The sequence below is a fragment of the Schistocerca cancellata genome, chromosome 6 (genome assembly GCF_023864275.1).
Source record: "Schistocerca cancellata isolate TAMUIC-IGC-003103 chromosome 6, iqSchCanc2.1, whole genome shotgun sequence".
NCBI classification, from domain to species: domain Eukaryota; kingdom Metazoa; phylum Arthropoda; class Insecta; order Orthoptera; family Acrididae; genus Schistocerca; species Schistocerca cancellata.
In genome coordinates, this window is record NC_064631.1 from 17,512,895 (window position 1) to 17,536,738 (window position 23,844).

Below are 23,844 nucleotides of genomic sequence, written 5' to 3' on the forward strand. Positions count from 1 at the left end.
ACCCTACACACTTCCCTCCAGTACTAAAATGGTGATACCTTGATGTCTCAGATGTGTCCTAACCACCGATCCCTTCTTTTAGTCAGGTTGTGCCACAAATTCCTCTTCTCCCCAATTCTATTCAGCACCTTCTCATTAGTTACGAGATCTACCCATCTAATCTTCAGCATTCTTCTGTAGCATCACATTTCGAAAGCTTCTACTCTTCCTGTCCAAACTATTTATTGTCCATGTTTCACTTTCATACGTAGCTACATTTCACACTCATACTTTCAGAAAAGACTTACTGACACGTGAATCTATACTCAATGTTAACAAATCTCTCTTCTTCAGAAACACTTTCCTTGCCATTGCAAGCCTACATTTTACATACTCTCTACTTTGCTCTACTTTTTGCTCCTCAAATATCAAAACTCATCTACTACTTTAAGTGTCTCATTTCCTAATCTAATTCCCTCAGCATCACCTGATTTAATTTGACTACATTCCATTATACTCATTTTGCTTTTGTTGATGTTCATCTTAAATCCTCTTTTCAAGACACTTTTCATTCCATTCAACTGCCCTTCCAAGTCCTTTGCTGTCTGTGAAAGAATAACAGTGCCATCGGCAACCCTCAAAGTTTTCATTTCTTCTCTGTGGATTTTAATTCCTACTCCGAATTTTTCTTTTGGTTCCTTTACTAATTGCTCAATATACAGACTGAATAACTTGGGGATAGGCTACAACCCTGTCTCACTCCCTTCTCAACCACTGCTTCCCTTTCATACCCCTCGACTCTTATAATTGCAACCTGGTTTCTGTACAAATTGTAAATAGCCTTTCGCTCCCTGTATTTTACCCCTGCCACCTTCAGAATTTGAAAGATCGTATTCCAGTCAACATTGTCAAAAGCTTTCTCTAAGTCTACAAATGCTAGAAATGTATGTTTGCCTTTTCTACATCGATCTTGTAAGATACAGCATAGGGTCAGTATTGCCTCACGTGTTCCAACATTTCTACAGAACCCAAACTGATCTTCCCCGAGGTCAGCTTCTACCAGTTTTTCCATTCGTCTATAAAGAAATCATATTAGCACTTTGCAGCCATGACTTATTAAACTGACCGTTTGGTAAGTTTCACACCTGTTAACACCTGCTTTCTTTAGGATTGGAATTATTATATTCTTCTTGACGTCTGAGGGTATTTCGTCAGTCTCATACATCTTGTTCATCAGATGGTAGAGTTTTGTCATGGTTGGCTCTCCCAAGGCAAGTTCTAATGGAATGTTGTCTATTCCCGGGGCCTTTCTTTGACTTAGGTCTTTCAGTGCTATGTCAAATACTTCACACAGTATCATATCTCCCATTTCATGTTCATCTACGTCCTCTTCAATTTGCATAATATTGTCCTCAAGTACATTGCCCTTGTGGAGACACACTATATACTCCTCCCACCTTTCAGATTTGCCTTCTTTACACAGTACTGGTTTACCATCTGAGTTCCTGACATTCATGCAGCTACTTCTTTGTTCCCCAAATGTCTCTCTAATTTTCCCGTAGGCAGTACCTATCTTTACTTTAATGAAATATTCTTCTAAATCCTACATTTGCACTATAGCCATTTTGCACTTCCTGTCAGTCTCATTTTTTAAACATCTGTATTCCATTTCACCTACTTAATTTGTTGCATTTTTAAATTTTCCCCTTTCATCAGTTAAATTTAATATCTCTTGTGTTACCTAAAGATGTTAGCCCTATCTTTTTACCTACTTGATCCTTTGCTCTCTTCACTATTTCATCTCTCAAAGCTACCCATTCTTCTTCTACTGTATTTATTTCTCCTGTATTTGTCAATCATTTCCCAATTCTCGCTCTAAAACTCTCTAAATTATCTGATTCTTTTATTTTTTCCAGGTCCCATCTCCTTAAGTTCCTACCTTTTCGCAGTTTCTTCAGTTTTAATCTACAGTTCATAACCAATAAATTGTGTTCAGAGTCCACACCTGCACCTGGAAATGTCTTACAATTTAAAACCTGTTTCCTAAATCTCTGCCTTACCATTATATAATCTATCTGAAATCTTCCAGTGTCTCCAGGCCTCTTCCATGTATACAACTTTCTTTCACGATTCTTGAACCAAGTGTTAGCTATGATTAGGTTGTGCTCTGTGCAGATAGATTATATAATGGTAAGACAGAGATTTAGGAACCAGGTATTAAATTGTAAGACATTTCCAGGGGCAGATGTGGACTCTGACCACAATCTATTGGTTATGAACTGTAGATTAAAACTGAAGAAACTGCAAAAAGGTGGGAATTTAAGGAGACGGGACCTGGATAAACTGACTAAACCAGAGGTTGTACAGAGTTTCAGGGAGAGCATAAGGGAACAATTGACAAGAATGGGGGAAAGAAATACAGTAGAAGAAGAATGGGTAGCTTTGAGGGATGAAGTGGTGAAGGCAGCAGAGGATCAAGTAGGTAAAAAGACAAGGGCTAGTAGAAATACTTGGGTAACAGAAGAAATATTGAATTTAATTGATGAAAGGAGAAAATATAAAAATGCAGTAAGTGAAGCAGGCAAAAAGGAATACAAATGTCTCAAAAATGAGATCAACAGGAAGTGCAAAATGGCTAAGCAGGGATGGCTAGAGGATAAATGTAAGGATGTAGAGGGTTATTTCACTAGGGGTAGATAGATACTGCCTACAGGAAAATTAAAGAGACCTTTGGAGAAAAGAGAACCACTTGCATGAATATCAAGAGCTCAGATGGAAACCCGGTTCTAAGTAAAGAAGGGAAAGCAGAAAGATGGAAGGAGTATATAGAGGGTCTATACAGGGGCGATGTTCTTGAGGACAATATAATAGAAATCAAAGAGGAGGTAGATGAAGATGAAATGGGAGATATGATAGTGCGTGAAGAGTTTGACAGAGCACTGAAAGACCTGAGTCGCAACAGAGCTCCGGGAGTAGACAACATTCCATTAGAACTACTGACAGTCTTGGGAGAGCTAGTCCTGACAAAACTCTACCATCTGGTGAGCAAGATGTATGAGACAGGCGAAATACCCTCAGACTTCAAGAAGAATATAATAATTCCAATCCCAAGGAAAGCAGGTGTTGACAGATGTGAAAATTACAGAACTATCAGTTTAATAAGTCATGGCTGCAAAATACTTACAAGAATTCTTTACAGACAAATGGAAAAACTAGTGGAAGCCGACCTCGGGGAAGATCAGTTTGAACTCCATAGAAATATTGGAACATGTGAGGCAATACTGACCCTACGTTTCTAGCATTTGTAGACTTAGAGAAAGCTTTTGACAATGTTGACTGGAATACTCTCTTTCAAATTCTGAAGGTGGCAAGGGTGAAATACAGGGAGCGAAACGCTATTTACAATTTGTACAGAAACCAGATGTCAGTTATAAGAGTCGAGGGGCATAAAAGGGAAGCAGTGGTTGGGAAGGGAGTGAGACAGGGTTGTAGCCTCTCCCTGATGATGTTCAATCTAGAAAAATTCGGAGTAGGTATTAAAATCCATGGAGAAGAAATAAAAACTTTAAGGTTCGCCGATGACATCGTAATTCTGTCAGAGACTGCAAAGGACTTGGAAGAGCAGTTGAACGGAATGTATAGTGTCGTGAAAGGAGGATATAAGATGAACATCAACAACAGCAAAACGAGGATAATGGAATGTAGTCGAATTAAGTCGGGTGATGCTGAGGGAATTAGATTAGGAAATGAGACACTTAAAGTAGTAAAGAAGTTTTGCTATTTGGGGAGCAAAATAACTGATGATGGTCGAAGTAGAGAGGATATAAAATGTAGACTGGCAATGGCAAGGAAAGCGTTTCTGAAGAAGAGAAATTTGTTAACATCGAGTATAGATTTAAGTGTCAGGAAGTCGTTTCTGAAAGTATTTATATGGAGTGTAGCCATGTATGGAAGTGAAACATGGACAATAAATAGTTTGGACAAGAAGAGAATAGAAGCTTTTGAAATGTGGTGCTACAGAAGGATGTTGAAGATTAGGTGGGTAGATCATGTAACTAATGAGGAGGTATTGAATAGGATTGGGGAGAAGAGAAGTTTGTGGCACAACTTGACTAGAAGAAGGGATCGGTTGGTAGGACACACTCTGAGGCATCAAGGGATCACCAGTTTAGTATTGGAGGGCAGCATGGAGGATAAAAATCATAAAGGGAGACCAAGAGATGAATACACTAAGCAGATTCAGAAGGATGTAGGTTGCAGTAGGTACTGGGAGCTGAAGAAGCTTGCACAGGATAGAGTAGCATGGAGAGCTGCATCAAACCAGTCTCAGGACTGAAGACCATGACAACAACAACAACAACAACAACAACAACTACTACTACTACTACTACTACTACTTATCCATTCTTTAGCCTATACCTCTGCATGAGCACTAATTTCTTGTATCTTATCTTCGTGTTGTTCAAGCCTATTGGTAACAAATCTAGCAGCTCACCTTTGAATTGCTTTGATGCCTTCCTTCGATCTGACATGGTACAGATCCCAAATGCTCAAGCAGTACTCAAGAATAGGTTGCACCAATATCCTATATGCAGTCTGCCAGTGAGCCTCATCCGAGATGTGAAGGCAGCCTTGCCTGCACAGCTGTCAAGCATACAGGGTGCAGTTGTCTGCAAGTTGTGGCTCACATTGGCAGCAACGCACACACACACACACACACACACACACCCACACACACACACACACACACACACACACACACACACAAATGCAACTCACACATGTAACTGCAGTCTCAGGCAACTCAAACCACACACCGAGTGGGTAAGAGTCTTTTTGTTATGCCTATCTGCAACTCGGCATCTCTGCTATATGGTGAGAAGCAACTTTCCTTCTCATAACTGTGAACAACAATTACTTGATTCACAACAAAAAAAGTACTTTCTGTTCGTATCTCTTTGCTGACATCACAAGTGATTTCTGCACAGGCACCTCATCCCACTGGCTATGAAAGTGCCAGAATGCCAACCACATCTGCTAGCCAGTGTGGGAACCTACCAATCGCTCATTACTCCGTATGTGCTGCAGCACTGATACATTCACTTCACATTATGCCAAGTAGCAAAGCTGGAAATAAAGTAAAATGTGCTCTTATCTGCAACAAGAGTCACAAACATAAATGTTTAAAATGTAGTTTGTCTCTTCCTGCTTGAATGATTGTGTTACAACAGCCTCTATTTAATTTTATTACTACTAATAAGCCTTACATTTAACATGAATGTCTTTATATATGTGATTTCGCAAAAGCTCATTATTCCATCACAACATCTGTACTGCAGCAAATGACTGGTATGAAGTGCAAAGTTGCCAGTAGTGATTCCTCACACTTTTCCGCACCCTGTGGCTACACAAATGATTATTCTGCCACTACCAAGGTTATTACCACTCCACTCAATGAAATGACCAAGCAAGCATTCAAAAACTATTGGTTTATCAACACAAGATGGCGGATCCTGGCTATTTGTGGTGTCGGGGAACTACAGAAAGCAAGCTCTGTCCCCATCACCATCAGCATCTTTGAAGAGGAAGAAGGAAGTGGTATAAGGTAAAGGTAAAAGACAGGGGAGTAACAAATTTCGCCTGTGGGACACCTATCCACTTATATGCTCTGGTCACAAGGTGGTCCATCATACTGATTGAAATCTTTCACTTCCCTCTGTGCATGGTTCACACACAACCTGGGTGCTGCCCTCAGGAATGGCAAGTAGCAGCACCAGCCTGGACCATCGAATACAAGGTGACGAAAGTAGGGACACCGAGGGCCATCACCACGATCACGATCCTGGGCCTCGGTGATTAAGGTATGGTGGGTGTCCTCAAAGTACTTCCGCTTAAGACCAGCATACAATTCACCAGATAATGAGATGGTATGCTGTCCAAATGTCAATGGACATTAAGACTGACCTTCAACACTTGGGCAATAATGAACAAAATACAATAACTGGTGATGATTTTTAAGAATTACGATTTAGAGCAAGTGGCTAACTACAAAGCTGGTACTGCAAGTCCGGCATTGGCAGAATAGGGGTTTGATAGTTGGAGGGAGGGGGGGGGGGGATTTGAAAATAATATTTGGAACAGCTGATATGGATGTGATCTACAAAGGGTAAATGCCACTCTGGGACAAGTGCAGAGGACAGGTCATTCTCGAAAAAAAATACAGTTGCATACATCCCAATTGGAAAACATGAGGAAGGACATATTTAATAACACATAACATATTTACCATATGCTTTGACTGCTGCATTAGTAGCACACATTCTCGAGTTAGTGACCATACTCGGCAAAGCCTTGGACAGTCAGAAACTGACTAGATATTATCGACACCCGGCTGACCGTTGCAAGGCTACTTCAAATTCATCACTGATACCTGCATTGAAGTGGCTGAAGTGCAAGAAGCACTCAATCGTGCCACTTGTGGGCACATAGCATCAGCACTATTGTTGATGAGGGAATTTTTGAGGGGATTACAGAAGGTTTGGGGTTGCTGTTGACACTGGAGGAAAGCTCCTTGCATTTATTCTACTGTGGGGCTGATGTAAATGTAACATTAGATGGAAGGGGTTACAAGTATGGGCACGAATATCCCTGAAGTGTACACAGTATCAGTTTCAGTGTTACACTTTACCCGGTAGCATGTAGGGCTAAAAAAAAAGTATGTATGCCTGTGGGTGCTGCATACTCTCTTGGTCGCCCTCTAAAGAAACTCCCACAAGCTTATTATTGCCTCAAAACTGCTACAGTGCTAAGACAAGCAAATCCACAGTTGCCACAAATTTCCCAAAGTGAAATTCCCTGATATTTCCCTGATTTCCGGACAAGTTTTAGCATTTTTCCCTGACAAATTCTGAGACCTCAAGGGTGGGTAAAGACATAAGTAGACAAATAAATGCAAGGACTTCTGTGTTTCTCCCCCCTATGGGCAAAAGTCTTGAGTGCTAACATCAACATCTTTTATAATGAACTGTTTATAGACGGAGAAAGCAAGCCAAATAGTATGTGTATTTCATTAAGCCATTGTTATCTTATTTCAATAAAACAAAACACATCTGGTGACAAAAACATGCATTTCCTTGGAGACACAAGACAGATTTAAAATACCTTCACTGATTTCAGAAATAACCTCAGAAAAAAGTAGGCTTCTCAAAAGAAGTGTTTGAGGCAGGAAAGAGTTGTGTAAATCAACACTATAGGTGACCACCAATAAAATGTTGGTTCCTCTATGTTTGTTATTGTCAGTTATTACCCACTGTGTCATGCCTCCTATTATTTTACAGGTACTGTGTGATTTTCCTTTCAAGAAATATGAGTACATAGTGTACAAACCACCAGTGACTGCCACAATTTTCTTTTCCTTATCACCCACACTTCCTACTATATAAATTATTTTTGAAGTGCCAAAATATACTAGAATAAATAAAGTATCTATAAATTGCTGCACTATACCATCTCCTTGTGGTGAGACAGCTGCAATTCCTGAAAGCCGTCGCCTGCGGCCTCTGACCTGCCGAGGAGCACTAAAGTCCTGGGTCCTCAGATAAACCATGAAAATCTGCTGCATTATGCCTCACACAAACATACCTGGCCTGCATTCACATTGGTGAGACTAGATACGATGGGCAGGGCTTGCACATTTAGTGGGAAATGATGGGCTTCAGATCGGCAGGCCAGATCCTTTACAGACACCCAGCAGAAGTGGCCTGCGGTTTTGGTCTGTCATGGGAGTCCACTTGTATGGCCAGCTATTCACATGCCACAGACACCATGTTGATGAAATGAGACTGTGCTGACCAATCCATGCAACAAGTAACTTGCGCAAATAGTCTGAGAATCAATACTAATGAGGATACGTAGCAACTCACCACAAAAATGATTGCTGAGCTGCAGACTGGCATGTAGAAATGACAATCACACTCTCACAACTAAACTATCAGCCATAGCCTTTGTCAGAAAATGAGAGCACACACACATTCACACCCTCACTCACACACAACTCATGCACACATGACCGCCACCTCTGGCCACTGATGACAGTTTCTGAGAATCAAATCCAAACAAACCACTCCTCACACCTCCCTGCCTCTCGTCAGCAGCTGCCAGACTAGAGGCAAGAAATGGTGGCAGCACTGACTGCAAGCTGAGGTTAGTGGTAGGAAGGAGTGAAGCAGTAAGAATGAGGGAGTAGCGAAGTGGCACATGTAATCTGGTACGCCCAACCAGCAACAATACATGACACCTGAGTAAACAAATCATTTCATCTACTGAGACAAAAACAAGATTTTTTCAAATTTCCCTGATATATCCCTGATTTTCTCGACACATTTGAAATTTCCTGATATTCCCCGATTTCCAGAACTTGTGGCTACCCTGAAATCCCACAATCTCGATCCTTATCATTTCAGGGTCTTGTGAGCTCAGCTGGTTTTGAGCAGAATCTCCACATTTAACTGTTCTCAGGAAGTACTCGCTAGGCTGACTATTGTCAATGGCTTGGGCCTTACTACCTTTTGAGTAGTGCAAGTGGTTGACACATTTGCACAAGTTACAACCAGGGTCATCTACGTGGAACATGTGACCTAGAAGTAGAGAGTCAGGGTTTAATGATCAACGGGACATGTCTCTCTTTTCAGTTACCTGAGACCATTATAGACCCCAACCCTGAACATTTTCACTGATTTACCTATCTCATTTCCCTTTCAAGATCCTGCTCTCTGAAAACCAAAAATACTCTAGCATGGTCAAACTGATAGCTACCCATCACGGACCAACTGATAGCAGCTAAGAATCGGCCCCTTACATTGGAAAACTCTGCATCAGCCACATAAGTCTATATTGTAGTACGTGCTGTCCACTGCTGTCACAAATGGAGAAGTATTCAGATTCACCAGACACTGTCTGTCCACCTGTAAGTCTATGCCACTGGTACTAAAGCCACTGACTAAAACTCTATAAACCCTGTGGAGAATTATGGCTTCCACCTGTTACTTATAGGTATGTTTCCAGCATCTTCACAGCTAGCTTTCCTCAAAGCAACACCACACTAAATATGAAAACTGAATTGCACCAAAGAAGGGAACAACATAGTGCCACAGACAGAATAACATGAGGAATAATGTGGCAATGTGCTCTGTTTATTATACACAAAGTTATGCAGCTAATGACACTTTTGACCTGCTAACCAACCCCAGCATGTCTGCAACATGTGGTAAAATTCATATAACTAAGTGCCAAAGGAGCAACTGCCCACGTGTGCCTCCACCGCCAGGCACCAAACTAACTCAGTGCACGGATATAATGAATGGGCAGGGTAGATGACATACTGAGGAACAAGGAGTTGGCTGACAGCTCATCAGACCTGTATATCGGGCCAGATGACTCCGTCAGGCAGCTTCTGGTCACAACCATAAGGGTTTGAGGTTTGAACCTGTGGAATCCAGCTAAGTTGCCACCAGCTAAATTAACTAGTCACTCCCCCTTAAGTGGTCACTGCACAACCACCAGCTGACTACCACTGATGTGTATCATAATTGTGCTGCTTTCTAATGGTGTATGAGAATTGCCGACAAGGTTGCCTTCACTACACTGGGTAAGAAGATGCTGTGGGTTGACATCAAGCTGCACCTGTCAGAGGAGAACACACATTTGTGTCAACACCTGCTCATTGTATCAACAAAAAAGTTTTACTGTAATCAGTCTATCTTGCTGCGACCATTCTCCCTTTTGACAGACTCCTGGCTTCCTCGCCTGCCAATTGAACCTGCAATGTCTCTGTGTGAGAGAGGATATACCAACCTGATCGACCATAGAAACCTATCAACGACGGACTGTGGAAGTCGTCCGTTATGGGGAAAAACACAGTCCAAAATGTAAGAACCTAGAGCACAATTCGTGGCGGGCCGCATCAAACCAGTCAGTAGACTGATGACCAAAAAAAAAAAAAAAAGATTTTTTGTGTTACACTGAAGAATGGGTACGATTAAAATTAAAAGGTAGCAAAGCAATCACAATAACTGTCATTACTGATTCATTCTTTAAAGTAATAGTAAATTCAATACACACGATAGGAATGTGGGCACTACTACAACAATGTTGGCTATCATTTCCCTGTAGAGTATAAGTTTCATGACAGGTATGTTATGCAGTATCTTGAATGTATGCACAAAGATTACTGTGATGCTCAGAATGTACTACTTGCTACATAAAACTAATGTAATGTGAAAAGTCCAATTTTTACTTCCGATATTACTAAATATTCCAACAGTTCATTTCTAAATCTTACTACATTTTAAGTATCTACAATGACAATATATTCATAAACTCCTAGTGTGGACACTGCAATGTGGCAGTGAGTCCCAAGCACCCAAAGGGATAGTGGTGATGTGGGTGAACAACCCCTGTCTTCCTCTCACCAGACAGCCCACATCCGTGATTTACATTTCAGAGAAACCAGAATTGTCACTCAGTGACAGGTATTGCCAAATCATCGTGGTATTGCGCCAGTTGTACTTGTTCACTGTGATGGGCCAAGATTAGTTTTCCATTCAGTTCAGCACACAAAAAGAAAATGATTAACAGGCCAAAGAAAAGTGGAATACACAAAGCGTTCAGTATGGTTTACCACTCAATTGCTTGCCGGGTCAGCAGCATTGTAAACATCACATAGACTCGACCCCTAGTGGTATCTTACCTCTTTGATGCACAGATTTTATGTTTAATTAATTTTTTAATAAAACATGCATTTTCTATGTCTGGTGGGGTTGCTAATAAAGGAAAACATGAATTAAAATTTTTTATTGTATTGATTTTGGTTTTAGATGGTGGTATATATAATATACCACCATGCCACTTAGGGCCGTACCTAAAGTTTTTGAGATATCTTGGTTTGTGCTTGTAACTCACCTTTAAATTCTACTCTAAGCAGTAATAATTAGTATAATTAATGTAAAATAATTTTATTTCTGGCAATTGGTCATTTACAATACAAAATCAAATTACAAACCTTACAAATAAAATATGTTTCTTATTCCTTTTTGTGAAAATCTTGAAAGCACCTTTTTGTTTTGCTAAGGCACAAAGGCACTTTGCATTCAGCGCACATCCAGAAAGTGCGCACTTGCTTCTTTTTTGTACTGCATTTCGCACAACGTCTGGCGGTAGTACGCTCTGGCTGGTGGGATGAATTGTCGAGACGCTGGCGTGAGGAAACATATGGCTTGTTTTTCTTTACGTGGACTTGACTCTCATGAAGTCTAGATGGCCTCAATGGTGTTTTCTGGGTTACTAAGCTTTGCAGGATACTCATCCTGAAGACTTTGGCAGTCATTTTTTCTCTATCGCCTAGTTCCTTCCAAATTATATAGCTGTTGACGATACTGACATCAAGCAGGTGAAAGAATATTCGGTGCCACCACTTTTTACTTCTCCGGCTTATTTCATATGATTTTTTCAGTTGGTCGAACTTGTCGACATTGTTCATGTGTGCATTGTAATCCATCACTGCTTGAGGACAAGGTAGCTCTATGCGTGAACCATCTCTTTCACGGCGAGTCACTGTAGTAACTTCAGGACTGTGAAAATTTGAAAGGAGATGAACAGCTCTCTTATCTTTCCACTTCAAGTAGAGGATGCCACAGTTGCTGACCCTCCAGTCAAATTCACCTCTGCTTAATTCTTTGTCTGTTTTTAATTTGGGTAAATGTTTCCTTGTTGGTTGAACTGTCCCACAGGCATATATGTTTCTCTGCTGTAAACCAGCCAACAAGTTATAGCTATTGAAATAGTTGTCGAAATAAAGATAATGGCCTTTATTTACGAGTTCAGAGGACAAACTCAGCACTACATGCTCCCCAAGGCCTGTTTGCACTGTGTCACCTACTTTTCCGGTGTAAATATCAAATTTCAAGTTGTAAGAGGTCTTGTCACACAGCATCCACACTTTGTAACCACGCTTTATGGGTTTATCTCTCATGTATTGTTTCATACTGTTGCGGCCTTTGAATTTGATCATTGACTCATCAATTGCTAGGTGTTTGCTGGGTTGGTAACACTTGGAAAAAGATTCAGATAGTATCTTGATCACTGGTCGCAGCTTGTACAGTTTGTCATAACCTGGGTGTCCTTTTTCTGGATGCAATGTGTTATCATTCAGATGAATGTTCCTCAGTAACCATCCAAACCGATTTACTGCCATCAGAGATGCAATATAACGATCATGAAGTTCTGGGGCACTAGACCAGTAGTCTCTGTATGCTGGCATACGCTTTATACCCATCAAAATGTTGATTCCCAGGAAAGTTCGTATTTCATTGTCAGTTGTTGGAGTGAAAGACTTGCCAGATTGCGTCGCATATAAATTTGTTTGGAAAACGATTAGCTCAACTAGCTCTTTTGGAAATATTTTTTCGAATATATCGATAGGTTCTGGATCATCAATGTCCCTAATAAAAGCACTTGGTCCTGATTCACTGTCGAACTGCATTCCTGAGGTAGCATTGAATTGTTGTCCCCAAGTTGGCGCTGTGTCAGCAGCGCGTTTTGGCGGAGTGGACTCACTTTCTTCCTCGCTCTCTGAAACTTCGCCTTCAGACGACACAATAGCCTCCGCAACAATGCTTGCTTCATAATCAGATTCGTCATCTGTGGTGTCAACAGTGGAATCCTCGTCTGATGGAATTTCACACAATAATCGTTCGATTTCTTCATCTCGTAAGCCTCTTCTTGACATTTTCATTTTCAAACAACAGCCTGAATCCAAGTAAAGAATACGTAAGCAAAACAAAATGGAGAAAGAGCTAAAATAAGTCACAACACAATTAAAAACTAAACTTTGTAGCGGAGGATTTCGAATTTTATACTAGGAAACGAAATGCAATAGAATACTGCTACATGCACGGTGGTACAAATAATATACCACCAAAATAAATTGTATATAAATAACGGAAGATTGTGCATATGAATGTATACATGGGTTCATACCGTAGCTGTGACGTCCAAGATATGGAAAAAACACAGGCGCAACAAGAAATTCGTTATAAACCACTATTCACACGCAAAAACCATGCACAACTCAGCACGCAGCTTTCACAGTTGTAATCTATGCAATTCTTGGCGGGAACTGATTCCTTATAGGCAGTGAGTGCCATCTGTCTGATAAGTAGAGAACTAGGTGAGCATATTAGAGTGGTGGTCGTGCAGTTAAACCACTGTGCAAAGAGCCAAGAAAATTTTCAAAAGGTGGTATACTATGTATACCACCGTGCTCCAAAGAGTTACGCAAAGTCCAACACTGCAACACTGAAGAATCAGAACAATAATAAATAATCGTAATGATATGGAAATGATAGATTGGAACTCGCCACACAGAGGAGACATCAAGACACTATCACAATCTATTATTTCCAGATTCTTATATTCTGTCCCGGACTTTCCTCTGTTCGACAAAGAATGTACTGCTTTTGTGAATCACCATTGGTTGATTAATAATCTCTCAACACTTTGTCACTGCTATCTTGCATTAATTAATAGCTATATCAAACACTTGACTAATGACAGAATTACAGTACTACAAAACTGTAGTAAAGAAGTAAATGATGTACTACTTTAAAACTACAAAAGTTACAGAGAATTAAATGTATGGACTGTTGATACAAGGATTCAGTAGAAGATGTGTCAAAAGAAATATCCCAAATTTACTCTGGAGATTTTATGAGAACATTCACCACATTCATATTGTCGAACTTCAACTGATTTTAATACTGCATAACACACTGTTACAGAAAACAAAATCAGCAAAAAAGATTACTATAATATGTAACATACTAAATGCAAGCCACAGACAGCTGCTAGATGTGGCAAACAAGAATAGCAATATGCTGTTATAAATAATTTCAGAAATCATTTATGAGCACAAACAAAGAACATAATCTCAGTATAACAGGATTATATAAATATTATATACTAAGAATGGTTAGCTTCATGTACTATGAATCAATCATGTACTCAAATGAGGTAGAGTGTTTACATGCAGAGCTGGAATGTAGCAGATAAAACAAATTTCAAGAATGACTATTCCAGTGTTTACAGAAACTGTAATGTTAAATCAGTTTATAGAGAATCAAATTCGGGAGTGAAAGTACACACGATGATTTACAGTCATCTATCAAACAGCTCACTGCAATGTATCACAGAATGCACCTGCATTTGAAATGAATGGAATCAAAATCATTTACAATCGAAATTTAGGTTGTGGATAGTGAACGCTGTGATTGGTTTCTTGAAGAGACTACACAAAATTTTCTTTTCCATCTTTTTCCACCTAGTTTAGTAATCTGTAAACATCAATTTCCTAAGAACATTAAAAACTCAGAATTTTCTTTCTTCTCATATCTGTGTAGGATGCTGGACAAAATCTGGCCAAAGAATGTAGAACATATGACCAAATGTACCATATAAGATATATTTCTGAAGAGAGATGATCTGTTCTCAGATGGTAATGATGTAATTCGTAATGACACATCTGTTGTGGTGGAGTTTAATAGGTCGAAACTTGATGTGCTGTGTTTTTTTGTGCCATATTTGAGCGGTTACGCAGTATACAAAGAGTCAGATCTCTGAATTTTCTGGACTGCAGTTGAGAGAGCTGGATGGCCTCAATTATCAGTCTTGGAGCAGTGATAAGTTTAACCCTGTCTCACGAGTCAAAGCAAGGCTGGTGATCAACACTGAAACTGATTAAAAGGCCTGGAAGTGTGGAGGATTGATCCTAGTCAACCACTAAACAATCCGAGTAAATCTGCTGATAAATATACTCTGTAATTTGTCTTGGGTGCCATATATTGTTACGGGTGCACAGATGCTGGCTGTGGTCAATTGTTGAATTGACTCAATCCACAGGAGCAGGTAGAATGAGGCAAAATAAACATATGACACAAATGTGGGCAAATGTAGAGTAAGAAATATGGTGTTGAAAACAGACAAGGTCATACAGCACTCACTTATGATATGGACATGAGAGCTGTACCCAGACTGAACTCCTTGTGCTGTTTTAATGTTCATCAATCTGATGCAATGAGCAGAATAGATTGGTCTTCGGAAATTTCTCACATCTATTTACTTAATAGATTTGTTCCCTAAGTGCAGCAGAAATTTGTGGAGTCTCAGCAGCAACAATGCATAACCACATATCCTGCAAAACGAGTTGGAGATCACAGATGATGTTTACATTTACCCATTTTGCAATTAAGCACCACAGACCTTGAACAAGTAGTTGCTGCAAGAATACACAGGACAATACTTCTTTCAAGGGAAGATGTAAAGTTGTAGAAGTGTAGCTGAAAATGCAGAATTCTGATTGCTACAATGAAAACTGATGACAAATGAAATCTGCCCCTAAAAGCTACCTTGAAAGCAATAAATAAATAAATAAATAAATAAATTTAAAAAATAAAAAAATAGAAAAAAATGGATTAGTAATTTATATAATATAGAACATTATGGGACAATAGGTAATGCAAAAGCACAGAAAAGTGTTAACTGTCAGTGTTGTTGTTGTGGTTGTTGTGGTCTTCAGTCCTGAGACTGGTTTGATGCAGCTCTCCATGCTACTCTATCCTGTGCAAGCTTCTTCATCTCCCAGTACCTACTGCAACCTACATCCTTCTGAATCTGCTTAGTGTATTGATCTCTTGGTCTCCCTCTACGATTTTTACCCTCCACGCTGCCCTCCAATGCTAAATTTGTGTACCCTCGATGCCTCAGAACATGTCCTACCAACCGATCCCTTCTTCTAGTCAAGTTGTGCCACAAACTTCTCTTCTCCCCAATCCTATTCAATACCTCCTCATTAGTTACGTGATCTACCCACCTTATCTTCAGCATTCTTCTGTAGCACCACATTTCGAAAGCTTCTATTCTCTTCTTGTCCAAACTAGTTATCGTCCATGTCTCACTTCCATACATGGCTACACTCCATACAAATACTTTCAGAAACGACTTCCTGACACCTAAATCTATATTCGATGTTAACAAATTTCTCTTCTTGAGAAATGCTTTCCTTGCCATTGCAAGTCTACATTTTATATCCTCTCTACTTCGACCATCATCGGTTATTTTACTCCCTAAATAGCAAAACTCCTTTACTACTTTAAGTGTCTCATTTCCTAATCTAATTCCCTCAGCATCACCCGACTTAATTTGACTACATTCCATTATCCTCGTTTTGCTTTTGTTGATGTTCATCTTATATCCTCCTTTCAAGACACTGTCCATTCCGTTCAACTGCTCTTCCAAGTCCTTTGCTGTCTCTGACAGAATTACAATGTCATCGGCGAACCTCAAAGTTTTTACTTCTTCTCCATGAATTTTAATACCTACTCCGAATTTTTCTTTTGTTTCCTTTACTGCTTGCTCAATATACAGATTGAACAGCATCGGGGAGAGGCTACAACCCTGTCTCACTCCTTTCCCAACCACTGCTTCCCTTTCATGCCCCTCGACTCTTATAACTGCCATCTGGTTTCTGTACAAATTGTAAATAGCCTTTCGCTCCCTGTATTTTACCCCTGCCACCTTCAGAATTTGAAAGAGAGTATTCCAGTCAACATTGTCAAAAGCTTTCTCTAAGTCTACAAATGCTAGAAACGTACGTTTGCCTTTTCTTAATCTTTCTTCCAAGATAAGTCGTAAGGTCAGTATTGCCTCACGTGTTCCAACATTTCTACGGAATCCAAACTGATCTTCCCCGAGGTCGGCTTCTACCAGTTTTTCCATTCGTCTGTAAAGAATTCGCGTTAGTATTTTGCAGCTGTGACTTATTAAACTGATAGTTCGGTAACTTTCACATCTGTCAACACCTGCTTTCTTTGGGATTGGAATTATTATATTCTTCTTAAAGTCTGAGGGTATTTCGCCTGTCTCATACATCGTGCTCACCAGATGGTAGAGTTTTGTCATGACTGGCTCTCCTGAGGCCATCAGTAATTCTAATGGAATGTTGTCTATTCCCGGGGCCTTGTTTTGACTCAGGTCTTTCAGTGCTCTGTCAAACTCTTCACGCAGTATCTTATCTCCCATTTTATCTTCATCTACATCCTCTTCCATTTCCATAATATTGTCCTCAAGTACATCGCCCCTGTATAAACCCTCTATATACTCCTTCCACCTTTCTGCTTTCCCTTCTTTGCTTAGAACTGGGTTGCCATCTGAGCTCTTGATATTCATACAAGTGGTTCTCTTCTCTCCAAAGGTCTCTTTAATTTTCCTGTAGGCAGTATCTATCTTACCCCTAGTGAGACAAGCCTCTACATCCTTACATTTGTCCTCTAGCCATCCCTGCTTAGCCATTTTGCACTTCCTGTCGATTTCATTTTTTAGACGTTTATATTCCTTTTTGCCTGCTTCATTTACTGCATTTTTATATTTTCTCCTTTCATCAATTAAATTCAATATTTCTTCTGTTACCCAAGGATTTCTATTAGCCCGCGTCTTTTTACCTACTTGATCGTCTGCTGCCTTCACCACTTCATCCCTCAGAGCTACCCATTCTTCTTCTACTGTATTTCTTTCCCCCATTCCTGTCAATTGTTCCCTAATGCTCTCCCTGAAACTCTCTACAACCTCTGGTTCTTTCAGTTTATCCAGGTCCCATCTCCTTAAATTCCCACCTTTTTGCAGTTTCTTCAGTTTCAATCTGCAGTTCATAACCAATAGATTGTGGTCAGAATCTACATCTGCCCCAGGAAATGTCTTACAATTTAAAACCTGGTTCCTAAATCTCTGTCTTACCATTATATAATCTATCTGAAACCTGTCAGTATCTCCAGGCTTCTTCCATGTATACAGCCTCCTTTCATGATTCTTAAACCAAGTGTTAGCTATGATTAAGTTATGCTCTGTGCAAAATTCTACAAGGCGGCTTCCTCTTTCATTCCTTCCCCCCAATCCATATTCACCTACTATGTTTCCTTCTCTCCCTTTTCCTACTGACGAATTCCAGTCACCCATCACTATTAAATTTTCGTCTCCCTTCACTACCTGAATAATTTCTTTTATCTCGTCATACATTTCATCTATTTCTTCATCATCTGCAGAGCTAGTTGGCATATAAACTTGTACTACTGTAGTAGGCATGGGCTTTGTGTCTATCTTGGCCACAATAATGCGTTCACTATGCTGTTTGTAGTAGCTAACCCGCACTCCTATTTTTTTATTCATTATTAAACCTACTCCTGCATTACCCCTATTTGATTTTGTATTTATAACCCTGTAATCACCTGACCAAAAGTCTTGTTCCTCCTGCCACCGAACTTCACTAATTCCCACTATATCTAACTTTAACCTATCCATTTCCCTTTTTAAATTTTCTAACCTACCTGCCCGATTAAGGGATCTGACATTCCACGCTCCGATCCGTAGAACGCCAGTTTTCTTTCTCCTGATAACGACGTCCTCTTGAGTAGTCCCCGCCCGGAGATCCGAATGGGGGACTATTTTACCTCCGGAATATTTTACCCAAGAGGACGCCATCATCATTTAATCATACAGTAGAGCTGCATGTCCTCGGGAAAAATTACGGCCGTAGTTTCCCCTTGCTTTCAGCCGTTCGCAGTACCAGCACAGCAAGGCCGCTTTGGTTATTGTTACAAGGCCAGATCAGTCAATCATCCAGACTGTTGCCCTTGCAACTACTGAAAAGGCTGCTGCCCCTCTTCAGGGACCACACGTTTGTCTGGCCTCTCAACAGATACCCCTCCGTTGTGGTTGCACCTACGGTACAGCCATCTGTATCGCTGAGGCACGCAAGCCTCCCCACCAACGGCAAGGTCCATGGTTCATGGGGGGGTCAGTATAAATTTTTTTTTTTTTTTTTTTTTTTTTTTTTTTTTTTTTTTTTTTTTTTTTTTTTTTGCAGCCAAGACCTTCAACCTAGCAAACTATGAGAGGCTCAGCTTTAGAATCAGCCATTAAAATGAAACAATTAAAATCTGTACATTTTCTTTGTTTTTGTTTAAGCGTTGCTCATTTCATTTCCTCCACATTCTTCTAGTTCCTAACATTACGAAAATACTGAGTTGACCGATTTATTTGTTTGAAGGGGATCTGCCACATTAAAACTTGTCACATATGACAGCCATAAGAAATACTCACCTATTGTCAGAAGATGTGGCACTGCAGTCCATATCTGGCAGAAGGATTTCACAATGGTCACTTGCCCCTTCATTGACAGGTGCTGCAAAATGCACATCTGCCACATTATTCCCATCTACGGTTTCTTCCATTTTCAACATCTTCGTACATTTTGTGAGGCAGTGAATACTGGGAAGTCTAGTACTGCCTGAGCTTCCTAAGAACTGCAAATAAGCAAATCAGACAATAAAAGCAACTTTGCTGCACCTGTAGTCATTTAAATTATACAATTAATTAACCACACTAGACATGCATGGCGTGTGTCCCTCCTTCCACCCATCTATTTCCAAACAAAAATTGGGGGGGGGGGGGGGGTGTTGTGTGCGCACACACACACACACACACACACATTTAGAAATAAGCAGGAATTATTATGATTTCATGTTTTTTTTTTTTTTTTTTTTTTTTTTTTTTGATTCCACAGCCACTGAGACACAAAGAGGGGTACGTAAAATAGGGTGAAGGAAACTGGGTCAGAATGATTCACAGCTGCAGCAGGCTTCTTGAGCTCTACCCGAGCTACATACACATAGATACACCATTATTATGGTAATGGAAAATCTTTGGTGAGACACAAACAGCAGAAGAAAATTCTGTACAAGGATTCATCTGAACTGTTCTCAGCCTCGTTTATGTGCCTATCGTCACCTCAACTATTTGCTGAGGTTTCACATTATCTCCTTTAATCATTTGTGTACACTGTAAGTCACTCTCAGCTGTTTTTGATACCACACATAGTATACCAACGTCATTTAATTGCCTCCTATAACATTCATTGATGTTCTACAGCTAGTAGACATGTGTACAAACATACATTTCTTCAATTTTACTACCTCCATGAAAAACATGACCACACCATAACACCATCTCCAAATTTTGCTGTTGGGCACTACACATGCTGGCAGATGATGTTTCCCAGGCATTCACCATACCCACACCCTGCCAGCGGATCGCCACACTGTGTATCGTGATTCGTCACTCCTTTCCACTGTTCAATCATCTAATGTTTATGCTCCTTACACCAAGCAAGGCAGAGTTCAGCATTTACCAGTGTGATGTGTAACTTATGACCAATGGAATGACCATGAAATCCAAGTTTTCTCACCTCCCGCATAACTGTCATAGTACTTGCAGTGGATCCTGATGCAGTTTGGAATTCCTGTATGATGGTCTTGATAGATGTCTGCCTATTACACATTATGACCCTCTTCAACTGTCAGCAGTCTCTGTCAGTCAATAGACGAGGTTGGTCTGTAACACTTTTGTGCTGTATGTGTCCCTTCACATTTCCACTTCACTATCACATCAGAAACAGTGGACCTAGAGGTGTTTAGGCGTATGGAAATCTCACATACGGACATATGACACAAGTGACACCCGATCACCTGACCACGTTCGAAGTCTGTGAGTTCCATGAAGTGCCCCATTCTGCTCTCTAACTACTACTGAGGTGGCAGATATGAAGTACCTGGCAGTAGGTGACAGCACAATACACCTAATATGAGAAACGTATATTTCTGGGGGTGTCCAGATACTTTTGATCACATAATGTCTGTTTGATATGGATAGAGATACTGATATACCCGTCTTCAAGGTGGATATCGACATCAAGGAAGCTAGCTTGTTATGTTGCACAGGACAAGGTGAAACAAATGGTGGAGAAAGTGTTGAGGTTCTGGAGGAATGTGGATAGGGTGTCCTCATCCACAATCCAGATCACGAAGATATCACCTGTGAACCTGAACCAGGTGAGGGGTTTGGGATTCTAGGTGTTTAGGAAGGATTCCTCTAGATGGCCCTATACATTGGCCATCTAGAGGAATCCTTTCTAAACACCCAGAACCCAAATCCTTCATGTGGTTCACATTCACTGATGACATCTTTGTGATCTGGATCACCCCACTGTTGAGCATGCCACACAACATGATGTACATTTCAATTACTGCTTCACAGTCTGTTCTATCTGGATCCTTCACACCAAGACCAGCTATTCTGCATTGCACAGTTGGGAACTCTCCCTGCTTATATATCCTACTTTCCCAAAACTCTCCTGGCCTCAATCTTTGTTCGCCACTTCCTTATCCATCTAACACCTTACCTGTTCCCATTCCAACCCTAAAACAGCCATCTAGTCCACGAATGCAACCTCAGCTTTTAAGTTCTCTCCTTTCCCACTACCCCCCTTTCTCCCCCATTCCGTATAAACTACCGACTGCACCTAGCCACCCTACACTCTCTCGACCTCATCCCTGTATACTCCTACAAGCAGCACTTGACTATCCCCCATCCCTACCTTGCTATCCCACCTCCTCCCTGCCCCAGCCTCCTCCATAGCCCCAAAACCCAGTTGCCTCTCCCATCACGTATGTGTGTGTGTGTGTGTGTGTGTGTGTGTGTGTGTGTGTATTTTCAAAGAATGCTTTCTTGGTCATAAGCTCACTTTCTGACAGTCCTTTTGTTGTGCCTCCCTGCAATGCACCATCTTCCCTATATGATGAGTAGCAATTATCCTTTTCGTATTACTATTATTATTAATACTGTGTACTATCCCTTTCCATTTTTGTGGGACTTTAGCCTACAGTGGATTTTTCTAAATATTTTCTGAATTCTCTCCCCAAGCTATTTCAACTGTCTTAACACATTCCCTGCCACTGATGCTTATAAGCCACTTCCCATTGCAGCTAACATGTGTAACTGTTTCCACAAGTATTAGACTGTTATCAATGTTCGCACCCATCATGTTCAGTTTAGGTCTGTGGCATGAACATGTGTTTATACAAACAGAGCAGTCTCTTGGAACAGTTTTTTGTGCTTATTTGCCTGTAACTTATATTGTTCAAAATGATCTCCTAATGCTAAAAGCAGTGAGTAGAGTGAAAAATTTACTGGTGGTTAGTTGATGAACACATCAGAAGACAGTAATTACGAGTCCAAAGATAATGAATGAGAGGAGAATACATGGAATCTTGATAATACATAATTTGCCATAATGATGGGTAGTGTGGAAACTAATTTTCAAAGAAGTTTCCTGACAATAAAGAACATGAAGATAAAAAGATACTTTCAAATATGTTTCATGACAGTGAAGAATCTGAAGATAGAGAGAATGCTGGTGATGAAACTGATGAAGAACCCACACTGATTGAAGTCAATAGATCACATGACATGAAGTACCAATCATTTGCAAAACAAAAACATTCGTCATACTAGCAATATACTATAAGTTTTTTAGGCTACTACTTACAGATGTCATACTTCAGTTTATAGCTATTAAATGAACAGAAACACTGTGAATATATTTATGAGAAAAAATACAGAGGAAAGATCTAAGATGTATAACTGGAAACCTGCAAGTATACAAGAAATACTCACCTTTCCAGGAGTTTCATTGCACATGTATAATGTGAAATCCATCCGATTACAAGACTTCTGGAAGGCAGTGAAAAGCATGAGCAGAGACAGATACATGATCATCTAACAACCAAAACCAGACGACTAATTATATAAAGTATGGTCTATAATTAATTATTTCAACAGAATGTGCATTGTACAAGGAAAGACCTGTCTTTAGATGGACCAATGATATCATTTGGCATTTCTTGGAGACAAACCTGCATGTTGGCCATAACATGTACATGAATACAGTAATTATTATAAAGCTTTGTGTTAGTTACATCCCTTTTCATCCTGTGGGGAAAAAAATACATTGCACTGGGACATTAAGGTTAAAAAGAAGGAACACACCTGAAGAAAGAACGTTCCTGAAAAATTGCATCTGCAAAATGTGGAAAAGTAAATACAACTGCTCAGTAACTGCAAAATGTAATGATTGGAGAGTGGAAGGATAGACGACAGGTGAGCTACACGTTTCCAAATAATTTCTTAATACAATGGTACAAGTGCTGAATTCACACCAGCAAATAATTATACAAGAGGTTAAGCGGTCAGGACTTACTGCATGGGTGTCCGAGGCTGACATTAAATGGCAGTACAGGAAATAAAGACAATATATTTCAGAGTACAGAATACAGGGGGCATGCCTAGGGAAGGTGGTTACCAGATGTAGGCCAGCCTAGGAGGTCAAACAACTAAATAAAGTGGGCAATTGGAGGGTAGGCAGTTCATGATAAGTTCTGTTGATGGGGGGTCACGGGACCCAGAGCCAGAAGCTCTGCCTCCCGAGAAACAAATCTGTTGTAGTCATGGTCCGGATCGCAAGAGAGAGAAGCAACTGTGTCCTGCTCTGCACAATACTCCAGCCTCCACACACATGGTCTGCCTCCAATGCATGCTACTGGCTACATTGATGACATGAATTTGTTAGAATTTTCAGCAAAGGGCTGAGAGTGTCTTTTGTCAGCAGCTTTAAGTGGACATAACTGCCTCAGTTCTGAATGTAGGCAATTTCTGTCAAGTAGGCACTGCCGAAGTTACACAGGAGAAAACTTCTTAAGATTTGGCTGGGGCCTTTGAAATAATTTTTTTTTTAAACCAAGTCCTTGACTAAGTGCTACTTTTGCACATTCCTTCCCCCTTCCAGAGGAGTGGTGACTCATATTATTTACAAAAGGGTGTCAGCCACTTGCAGGAAAGATGGTTTGCCCTAGTAGGGGCCTTAATGCT

General features: G+C 40.3%; 1 protein-coding gene across 2 annotated transcripts in view; it reads right to left on the bottom strand.

The window, feature by feature from the left end:
- Positions 1 to 23,844, bottom strand: part of LOC126191129 (zinc finger protein 510-like) — a 390,896-nt gene that overhangs the window by 238,855 nt on the left and 128,197 nt on the right. For both annotated transcript variants that reach the window (XM_049931877.1, XM_049931878.1), the window contains exon 6: positions 19,183 to 19,385. In XM_049931877.1, the coding sequence (XP_049787834.1) occupies positions 19,183 to 19,385 (203 nt within the window). The remainder of the gene's footprint in view (positions 1 to 19,182; positions 19,386 to 23,844) is intronic.